General features: G+C 32.8%; 1 protein-coding gene across 3 annotated transcripts in view; it reads right to left on the minus strand.

Moving 5' to 3' along the window:
* Positions 1-11,959, minus strand: part of LOC100376463 (coiled-coil domain-containing protein 87-like) — a 23,765-nt gene extending 11,806 nt beyond the window's left edge. Inside the window, exons 1-6 of one of the 3 annotated variants that reach the window (XM_078007696.2) lie at positions 11,844-11,959; positions 8,724-8,847; positions 8,501-8,573; positions 8,160-8,183; positions 4,481-4,507; positions 223-272 (exon numbers count right to left, since the gene is read on the minus strand). In XM_078007696.2, the coding sequence (XP_077863822.2) occupies positions 223-272; positions 4,481-4,507; positions 8,160-8,183; positions 8,501-8,573; positions 8,724-8,822 (273 nt within the window). In that variant the 5' untranslated portion in view covers positions 8,823-8,847; positions 11,844-11,959. The remainder of the gene's footprint in view (positions 1-222; positions 273-4,480; positions 4,508-8,159; positions 8,184-8,500; positions 8,574-8,723; positions 8,848-11,843) is intronic. The other 2 variants (XM_085507219.1, XM_085507220.1) reach the window with 2 other exon arrangements.
* Between the last annotated feature and the right edge of the window lie 47 nt (positions 11,960-12,006).

Here is a 12,006-nt window from a genome sequence, read left to right on the forward strand (position 1 = left end):
TACACAGACTTAGAAATGTTCCAGCTCCATACTAGATCTACATAAGGAATTAACTTACATTTTAGCCCATACTGGCAAACATAGGTTGAACATAACTTATTTATTCAAGTGATCAGGAAATGTATGTATACATGTATGTTGAGTAATGGTTTAATTAATGACTTTCTCACTTTTTCACTTCAAGTAACTGTTAAAATAATGACAGAAATAAATGTAACTTACATCAATTGGAGTGACAGGCCTCTCAAGTTCAAGTTCTTTATCATCAGGAACTAAAAATAAAGCAGACATACAGCTCAAAATCATTTTTGCTCTATTATTAAGAAACCACATGATAGCACATGCAAAGAATTAACTTAAATTATTCACATAAAAAGACACTGTCATACTTGATAGACACCAAACAAAATAAAACTGATCTGGGGAGGGGAGACAATATTCCGACTTTTGATAAAAAAAAAAGTTTGGTTGCATGTGAATTACCATTGTCACAAAGGAAACAACATATTTTTCAAAATACCAAGTTGAATTGAACATATTGTGAATAGCAATATGGCAAAAATTTTAGATAACAAACCCCTGAAACCAAGAGAATTTTGAACATTAACCCTATTTCAAAAATTCAATATTAGCATGGCTGTGAATCAATGTGCATTATTATACTATATTTAACCATGGAGGTAAAAGACAGATGATTTAACCATGGCTTGGATAAATTAAAACAAGGTATCATCCAATCACTATAATGTATTCAAGGCACCAATACGCTGGTGTTATACTTGTACCTGATAACAAGTTGTATATGTAAGCAGTAACATAGCAAAGAGATCAGAACTTGGTAGCCTGCTATTAGTGCAGTACGCTGGTGTTATACTTGTACCTGATAACAACTTGTATATGTAAGCAGTAACATAGCAAAAGGATCAGAACTTGGTAGCCTGCTATTAGTGCAATATGTTGGTGTTATACTTGTACCTGATAACAACTTGTATATGTAAGCAGTAACATAGCAAAGGGATCAGAACTTGGTAGCCTGCTATTAGTGCAATATGTTGGTGTTATACTTGTACCTGATAACAACTTGTATATGTAAGCAGTAACATAGCAAAGGGATCAGAACTTGGTAGCCTGCTATTAGTGCAATATGTTGGTGTTATACTTGTACCTGATAACAACTTGTATATGTAAGCAGTAACATAGCAAAGAGATCAGAACTTGGTAGCCTGCTATTAGTGCAATATGTTGGTGTTATACTTGTACCTGATAACAACTTGTATATGTAAGCAGTAACATAGCAAAAGGATCAGAACTTGGTAGCCTGCTATTAGTGCAATATGCTGGTGTTATACTTGTACCTGATAACAACTTGTATATGTAAGCAGTAACATAGCAAAGAGATCAGAACTTGGTAGCCTGCTATTAGTGCAATATGCTGGTGTTATACTTGTACCTGATAACAACTTGTATATGTAAGCAGTAACATAGCAAAGGGATCAGAACTTGGTAGCCTGCTATTAGTGCAATATGCTGGTGTTATACTTGTACCTGATAACAACTTGTATATGTAAGCAGTAACATAGCAAAGAGATCAGAACTTGGTAGCCTGCTATTAGTGGAGGAATTTAAAATTGCTATTCTGTGATAACATTATGTGTCAAAGATCTCCCATTTGACAATCTTACCAGGCAAGCATTTGAAAAACCATAAGCAGTTTACTTAGCTGGTTTATATTTCTTTGAACAAAATGTTAAATGAAAATAGTCTACATTTTATTTTAGAACAGTCAATTAAAATACATTAAAATAAAAAACATTATTAAAAGTTATTAAGTATTGGTCTAAAAGCAAGTATGACAATATTACATTATATTATAATTAACTAACATATTTGGTCAACTAAGGGAGGGAGTGTATAGTAAATTTATAGTGTGGACAACTACGTGAATGAAACAGTATTACATTACTGAAATGTTAAAACCATATATGCCACCAATCTTAAGTCTTCTGCTATGTTTCCATGAGGTAACCAGGTCCAGACTGATATGTAGGGATACAATGTTTGTCATCCACACCTTTAGAGTACACTTCCAATCCACAGAACATCTCTAAGGCAGAACTAAACACTTTTTTATTCATGAAGGCATTTAATCTATGATTGTATGACCATATAAATAGTGTTTATTTTGTTTTGTTTATTGCTGAATATTTTGTATTTTATTGTTATGTGCTTTTGATCAATCAGTAATGTAAAAAGCACAATATAAGTGTGAATTATTATTATTATACTATAAACAACCTTATATCATGGTCACAACAGTGAGTCATACAACTATTTACAGTGAAGGAGGGGTGCACAGTAAACCACTTAATTTTCGCAGCTAGAAAAGTTCAGTTTATTGACTTCCTATCTCACAACAGTGAAATGTTCACTTTATTGACTTCCTGTCTCACAACAGTAAAATGTTCAGTTTATTGACTTCCTGTCTCACAACAGTAAAATGTTCACTTTATTGACTTCCTGTCTCACAACAGTGAAATGTTCACTTTATTGACTTCCTATCTCACAGCAGTGAAATGTTCAGTTTATTGACTTCCTATCTCACAACAGTGAAATGTTCACTTTATTGACTTCCTGTCTTACAACAGTGAAATGTTCACTTTATTGACTTCCTATCTCACAGCAGTGAAATGTTCAGTTTATTGACTTCCTATCTCACAATAGTGAAATGTTCACTTTATTGACTTCCTGTCTTACAACAGTGAAATGTTCACTTTATTGACTTCCTATCTCACAACAGTGAAATGTTCACTTTATTGAATTCCTGTCTTACAACAGTGAAATGTTCAGTTTATTGACTTCCTATCTCACAACAGTGAAATGTTCAGTTTATTGACTTCCTGTCTTACAACAGTGAAATGTTCACTTTATTGACTTTTTATCTCACAGCAGTGAAATGTTCAGTTTATTGACTTCCTATCTCACAATAGTGAAATGTTCACTTTATTGACTTCCTGTCTTACAACAGTAAAATGTTCACTTTATTGACTTCCTGTCTCACAACAGTGAAATGTTCACTTTATTGACTTTTTATCTCACAGCAGTGAAATGTTCAGTTTATTGACTTCCTATCTCACAATAGTGAAATGTTCACTTTATTGACTTCCTGTCTTACAACAGTAAAATGTTCACTTTATTGACTTCCTGTCTCACAACAGTGAAATGTTCACTTTATTGACTTCCTATCTCACAGCAGTGAAATGTTCAGTTTATTGACTTCCTATCTCACAATAGTGAAATGTTCACTTTATTGACTTCCTGTCTTACAACAGTGAAATGTTCACTTTATTGACTTCCTATCTCACAACAGTGAAATGTTCACTTTATTGAATTCCTGTCTTACAACAGTGAAATGTTCAGTTTATTGACTTCCTATCTCACAACAGTGAAATGTTCAGTTTATTGACTTCCTGTCTTACAACAGTGAAATGTTCACTTTATTGACTTTTTATCTCACAACAGTGAAATGTTCACTTTATTGACTTCCTGTCTCACAACAGTGAAATGTTCGCTTTATTGACTTCCTGTCTCACAACAGTGAAATGTTCAGTTTATTGACTTTCTATCTCACAATAGTGAAATGTTCACTTTATTGACTTTCTATCTCACAATAGTGAAATGTTCACTTTATTGACTTCCTGTCTCACAACAGTGAAATGTTCAGTTTATTGTCTCACAACAAGTGAAATGTTCAGTTTATTGTTTCACAACAACAGTGAAATATTCACTTTATTGTTTCACAACAACAGTGAAATGTTCATTTTATTGACTTCCTGTCTCACAACAGTGAAATGTTCGCTTTATTGACTTCCTGTCTCACAACAGTGAAATGTTCACTTTATTGACTTCCTATCTCACAACAGTGAAATGTTCATTTTAATGACTTTCTATCTCACAATAGTGAAATGTTCACTTTATTGACTTCCTGTCTCACAACAGTGAAATGTTCAGTTTATTGTCTCACAACAACAGTGAAATGTTCAGTTTATTGTTTCACAACAACAGTGAAATGTTCAGTTTAATGTTTCACAACAACAGTGAAATGTTCAGTTTATTGTCTCACAACAACAGTGAAATGTTAAGTTTATTGTTTTACAGCAACAGTGAAATGTTCAGTTTATTGTTTCACAACAACAGTGAAATGTTCAGTTTAATGACTTCTTGCCTCACAACAGTGAAATATTCAGTTTATTGCCTTCATGTCAATCATTGATTTTCACTGAATTCATGAAAATTATCAATTGCGAAAATAAAGTGGTTGACAGCATTACAATACTAAACCCAACATTAAGTGTCAGGCTATGTGAGTTTACACTGAATGGTGGTGTATATTGGCACAGGGGAAACACATCTTGTGCTGTCACTACATTCTAATTCTAAATCAAATCAGATCTATTACTATAAGACTACTACTTGTACTTGCCTTTCAATATCTGTCTCACAGCGATTTCTTTTGAAAGCAAATCACGAAAGCAGAGACGAAGGAAACAATGACATGACAATGATGCATATTGGCATTAAAACACATGCATGAAATCACACAATAATACTAATTGTGCCTGACTTGCATATTATAAGTGGAAGAGTGAAATCATTACAGATTGTTTAAATTTATTTACATAAAGAACACTTAATCATTCTTTAATATCACATGACAAAACACCAGAATTAGATTCTGTATGGAGGCTAATGGTAATATAGTAAGTTGATAACAAATTTACATATAATATTTCAAAGCTGTTACTGTGAATTTCATGAAAGTATGAATAATTTATATGGAAATTTATAAAATATTTATAAGACATTTATTTCAGAAGATCGTCAAGCTTCATTCAAATCCAAAAAAGATGCTTGGCTGTGGAAGTCATTTCATAACGCTCAATTATTAATGGATTGGTCAGTTACTTCGGCCTGGGGGGGGGTGTCGGTGGATCAGTAGGGGAGGTTACCCTGTTTTTGATTGTGCGAATAGGGAGGTCACCCTGTTTTTGATATCATGAATAGGGGGGTCACCATGTTTTCCAGAATTCACACACGCGCTCATGCATATATTTAAAAAAAAAATTATTTCAGAACAAAAGATAAAAAAGTTAATCGTATAAATGTTCTTAATAATAACTATTACCCCTATGTATTGCCTATAAATTTGTTGATGCAAAAATGTTATAGGGCTAAAGCTAAATATTTTGAGGTTAAAGTTGTCAAATAACTACCGGTAACAGATTATGCAATGTGGCTAGAACCCCAATTATACAGTTAAGTTTTAAACGCATCCCAAGTCCATGTGCTGCTGATATCAGATTATTTTATTTAAAGTCTGAAGTCACCATTGTATAAGATATTCACTGGATTTATTCAATTATAACAGGAGACGGAAAGACAACACAGCAATTGGTACAAAGAGCAGTGACAGTTTTTGTTCAGCAAATTAAAAAAGTTAAATTTGTGAAAATGCTGATATATAAATTAAAATAAATGATGAAAAAATAAATAAATAGTTTTTTTGTTTTTTTAACTTTTAAATATGCATATTTTGCTCTGTAAAATACCAAAATCCAACAGAAATTTAAGCAAAAATCAAAGTTTCCTTTGTTTTCATAAGCACAGACTGTGCTTCGGGTGTAAAGCTTTCCCGGCCTATAAGATATGAAAGATATTTTAAATCCAGCTTAGTTTTCAAAGAGTTCAAACTGCCTAGATTCAAATCCTCTTTTCCTATCTTATAAGGGCATTTATCGAGTGAGTACTCCACAGCTTTGCTTTTATTTACTATATTTATTACTATTTAGCAGCATAGATTTCCCTCCTTCCTGCAGCCTTTTCTGTAGTAATTTTTTGGCTTTATGCTTCCCCTCCCCTCCTAAGGTCTATTAAATGCAAACACTAAAAATTTTGTCAAAATTATGGCAAACCATGATATTTTCAATGCACATATAATACATTTTGTAATCATGTCAGAGCCAAAACTGTTAATGTTTCTTTGTTTTTGTTTGTTTGTTTTTTGTTTGTTTTGTTTTTTTTTTGGGGGGGGGGGGTCAGCATGTTTTAAAATACTAGTATAATGTTGGGGGTGTCACCCACTTTTTTTTATTTAATAGGGGGTGGGTCAACTGAGATTTACAGCTGGCAAAATGGAATCTGCCGACCCCCCCCCCCCCCTAGGCCGAAGTAACTGACCAATCCCTAACCGCCATGCATCCCTAAACACGCCAAGATTGGTCTAGTTGTTTTTGACCATCATTTGAAATTTATAAAACATTTCTAAATATTTTAAATAGAAATAATTCATACCTTCATGAAATACTTCGAGTTTAAATACAATGCTAATTTTATGTAAATTTGTTTAGCTTAGATTTTCTTCAAAGTGTAGTTTTTTTAAAATTTGGAAGAACATAAGGTAAGGCATAAGGAAGGGTCATAGGGCATGTATCCCACTGAAACACCAAAACCCTATCAAATAAACAAAATCTGAATATGGCATACAGTATTTGCTCTATTAGAAGCAATCTCCAATAAAAGCACATATAAACCTAAAATTGTATTTGATGTGCATATGTATACCGAAACGTTAAAATATTACTTATTTTGACCTTAGAAACACCTCTAATTATGTACATGTGTAAGTACATACACTACAACTAATAGAGCAAATAATGTATTTTGAATTGTATGCTGACTGGCCATGTGCAATTAAATTTACTTACTGTATTCCCCCTATTAGAAGTGCATTTTTTACAAATATACCAGTACTGATTGTTTTTCTGAATTGCAATTCTATATAAATGTACATGTACCAATATATGCTTAACACACACTTAATGCATTGATACACGGCCATTTGAATAGTATAGCACTTCAAATACAGCAAATATAGTATTTGTGTAGACTTGATGTTATCATAAAAATACTTATGTCCAGTCAGCATGTATTAACTGGTTACTACATGTACTTGTAATGGCTACTGTTCATTGATGGTTGCAAGTCTGACTACTAAATTTATAGTGCTAGTATTAAGTATCAAGTTATGATCAAGCACAACTGTGTTGGTGGCCAATCAGCTGACCTCTGATACAGTGCTGTTACAGGTTATACATCTCACAAAGCTAGTATAGGCAAATGAAACGCATTTCATCATAAGACCTCAACCTCTTACCCCCTCAAAAAGCTTGCTCTGCGTTTTTCCAAGATAAAATTCAGGGGTAGCAACTCAAGCAAATTGTTTTTTCTAAATCATGTAGCAAAGATTTTTAGTTTACAAAATGTATAAGACACTGCTTCTTCTAAATTAATTAACCTTAGAAATACATTAGGGCCTATGTTTCTGCTAAATAGGATCAGTGATGATTTTCAAAAAAAAACATGCTACATATCTCGCAATACCACAATAACCAATTTTTAAAGTCAAAATGTCATCCTACAGAAAGAAATACATTTGGAAATTTTATAAACAGTAATCTGCAGAGCAAGTTAAATTTTCGGCCTGGCCCAAATATATTAAAACACAAAACCGTAATTGTTCTATTAGAAGCACATCTCAAATAGAAGCGCATATACATACCAAATTGCATTTTTTGTATTTCGAAAAGTTAAAATATTACATATTAAAATATGTAATATTTTAACCACAGAAACACATAATAAATTGTTACTAATGAAGCAAATAAGGTATGTTGGTTTTATTTTGTTAATGTCTTTCCACTTTAGTGGTTTATTTTCACTTTCTGAATACAGTAAACTGCTTAAATGCTAGAAATTGTTATGATTTGAGGATTTTATGACATAATGCAAACAAAATTTCACAAAAAAAGCTGACACTCTATGTCATAAAACTCAAAAATTTTTACTGCTACTTCACTGAAATTCATAAAAATTTGCTACTCATGTTTAAAACAGTTTACTGTATGTCTATGATTGATAAGTGAAACTACATTATTAGGTCTTTAGTATATCACTCAGGGAAACACAACAAATTATTTATGCAAAAAACATTACAATTCGTGCAAAGTATAGCATGCCAAACACACAATTTGCAGAAAAAATACAATGTGCATAACATTATTTCAAACCAAGTATTAATTTTATTTTCCGCTAAACTTACTAACCTGTTTTGTCTGATTCAAAGTATTCTGTTTTGTTTCAAAATAAAATATAAATATTTAGGCCATTAATCTCAGAGTAAACATTATAAAGAATTGATACATAAATCTGATAATAAGACTCTAGTGGACTGAACCATTCATCTAGTAGGAGTGATAGGTTAGACTGAACTATTTGGGTATGCATGCATTGACACCTGTAAAAGAGTAAAATTTGTGTGGCATCTAATCTGTTTAAAGGTCTACATCAGGAACCCAGTCATTTCAAGCAACAGCTTGCAGGTAATAGATTGATTGAACACATGATAGAACAAAGAGAAGAGAACTAATTAAGTAATTATACTTACTGTCTTCATGACTGAATGGAGCAAATAGCGTCAATGGACCAATGATTTCATTGTACTTTCTTTGAAGATCAGTCTGGAATTGTCAGTGAATGATTTGTGAAATAAATAATAAAGTTAATGAATATGACATGATATGACGTACAGATTGATTTTTTCAAAAATTTCATTCTGAATGCAAATATCACATGAATACAATTTTCAAACATGTGATGTTAACACTTACCGCACCAAAAGCCAGATTTGTCATGGGATACATTTCGTCCTTCTTTCTCAAATGAGGATCCATATTTGGAGCACCTGCAATACTACTTCCAGATGACATTTTGAAAATCAAATAAAAGATTTTCCTATATAAAAGATGTGAAAAGACAATATATTTAGAAGCATAATCGTAAAATCAATACTATCAGTAAAATCAATAAAATCAATCCTCATTTGGTGCTTATTGCAAACTATGAAAGATGACAATTAATGAGGAAAAGTCAAACGTGTTGATCATTAACAAGAAAGTTAACAAAATCAAAGATTGGCAGAACTCAAAGATAAAAGAAGCTTCTGAGTATAAATATTTGGGTTATTGGATTACACGTAACTTGTCAGATCATACATAGTGTACAATCAAAGAAAGCTTAGAAAGAACTCCCATGTGCTGAGAGTATTGGAAACACATTAAAAATAATTCGAAATTACTTGTACTTGATTGAGATAGTGATGGAAAAGCTGAAAACTAATAATGCAAATCAGAAAATTAATATGAACAGATTTGAATGTAAAACTAATGAGGTCTGTGCAGTGTAACAGACCATCTATGTACCAAGTTTTATTGAAATGTGATTGGAACCAAAAAAAATTATGAATTATTATGCTAATTAGGGAATTAATATAACAGATTTTAACCCCAAAGGTTTGTACATTGTCCTAGAGCATCTTTGTACTAGGTTTCATTGAAATGGAATAATTAGTACTTTAGATATCAGTGTGATAGTATAAAAGTGGTTAATTATGTTAAATTAGTAATTAATATGTACAGATTTTAACCCACAATTATCCAGGTCTGTCTATTGTCCTACAGCATCCATGTACAAAATTTCATTGAAATGTGATGATTAGTACATTTACTTGAGAAATCAGTGTGAAAGCTGAAAATTAATTAATTATGCAAATTAGGGAATTAATATGCACAATTATTTACCCTAAAACTAGTCAGGTCTCTGAATAGTCCTAAAGGATCTATGTACCAAGTTTCATTGAAATGTAATGATTAGTACTTGAGATATCAGTGGAAAAAACGAAAATTTACTAATCATTATGCAAATTAGGTAATTAGTAATTAGGTATTCTTTACCAAAAACTGTTCAAAATCTAGCATTAGTTTAGAGCATCTATGTACCAAGTTTCATCAAAATCCAATGAGTGGTTGTTTAGATATCAGTGGAACAGTCATAAAACAGCTAAAAATTAGCTAATTATCATGCAAATTAGGTCATTAATATGTACGGATTTTTACCAAAACCTAATTAAATCTGTGCATCAGCCCAGAGCTTCTATGTACCAAGTTTCATTAAAAACTGATGTACGGTTCTTGAGATATCAGTGGAACAGACGAACACACATACACACACACACACACACACACATACAGACACACAAACTGCAAAGACTCCCATTTTGTGCTTCGCACATGGGAGTCAAAAATGCCTGAAAAGTTTAACAAGTTATTCCCCATTATGAAATCAATTCTTGGTAACCATGGCAATGTGAATAGAGTAGATTATGGTATATCCCTGTGGAACCACATTGTTAGACCTGCCTTAGAGTATGCCTGTGTAATATTTAGTTCAACAGACTTGGAAAAGTTAGAAAGAATACAACGTACAGTGGGAAAGTTTATTCTAGGAGCATGTCGATACACAGCAAGCGAAGTCGTTCTTTGGGTTACCCGGTACTATTTGTTTTATTTTAGTGAAATTTAGTGTTGAAAAACCATTTACAAAATTTACGGTTCACAAACATACAGCATTTATAAATTTGAAAACTGCTGTTGACCAATCAAAAAAATTGTTGTGACGTCACTTTGGATGAATATACACTCCAGAAAAAACCAAACTAGTTTGCATGTGAGTGTAGGCATATCGACCAGAATCTGATTAGCTTTGTGGCACATTATGGAACACTGCATGAATTATTATAGCCAATCCAGTTGTCTCAATTGGATTTGAAAGAAACATTCAGACCTTATCGGTAAATATGTTATATATTAGCAGAGGTACATTACTTGGGGTTTGCAACTCGCATAGTACTGTATGGTGACATCATGTCAAGATCCCATTGAAGTCTCATCTCGTAGATAGCGAGACTGAGGCTACGACCTTCTGACATGATATATATCAATGTTCAAGGTTTGTAATGAAAAAATAAAACTTTTCTTGCCACTATCGTAGTGAAAAATGTAATACATCAAAAATGTACAGAAAATATAGTTCTCGTAATCCGTCATATCGTGGGCAGCTATTTTGATCCACCTGGACATCCCAGTATCCTAGTTACCTCGGGCATGCGCATTCGCATTTTTCTGAGTTGGAACGCATATGCGAGAGCGAGATTGTAACGGGATCTTGGTATCATGTCACCGTAGTTGCAAACCCCAAGTAATGTACCTCTGATATTAGTTATATATGTAAAATATGTAAACAGCTTTTCAAAAAAAGTACTGTACAAGAATATGCACGGTTGTTGAAAAATTATGATTTCATCTTCATTTGTTTTCAAAACCGGAAACCGACTAAAGCATGTTTCTTTACTTTAATCTTTTTCTATGCAAATCAAGTGATCCATGCCAAGTGTTTCATGTTGTGATCAAGGAGTCAATCATTTAAAATGATGGGGTGGGTTAAGAGTGTAATCAGTGCATTTTTTCCCACATGCAGTGTCTTATCTGTGCATTTTTATTGAATGTGCCAACATTTTCCCCTGCAACCCTTTGCATGATTTTTTTTCTCTCAGTGTCTAGCTTGTTTTTTTTGTTTCTTCCAGCCACCCCACGAGTTCCAAAGGTCGACCCTCGAATGTTGTTAGCGATACGCATGTGGGTCATAAGAAATAGCATTTCACACCATGCGATACATGTGTCATGGACAGTATACTTCGAAGCCAATCGCCCATTATGTAGTGTCTGCAGTTATTATCACTGGTATATATTGAAATTATTTGACAAATAATCTCTACAAGTACAAATCTTGACACTGATGACTGATCACACAAAATCAGCTTTGATATATCGAATTATACCTTCATCGGAAGTTATTCCGAATAAATTTAGACAGTCTCATGTGTCTGAACATACCTCTTATTAATTTCAAGTCGTCATAATATACGTCGTTTGCCGGGGACAGGTGAAAATGTTTGTTATTGTTTTTCGTCTCGGCTACGAGGTAGAATGATCGCCATTTTCTTGCTCATGAATATGCAAATTTATTGTTGCTCCGGCTACAGGATAGGTCAAACAA

The sequence above is a fragment of the Saccoglossus kowalevskii genome, chromosome 13, assembly GCF_978046115.1.
Source record: "Saccoglossus kowalevskii chromosome 13, keSacKowa6.1, whole genome shotgun sequence".
Lineage (NCBI taxonomy): Eukaryota > Metazoa > Hemichordata > Enteropneusta > Harrimaniidae > Saccoglossus > Saccoglossus kowalevskii.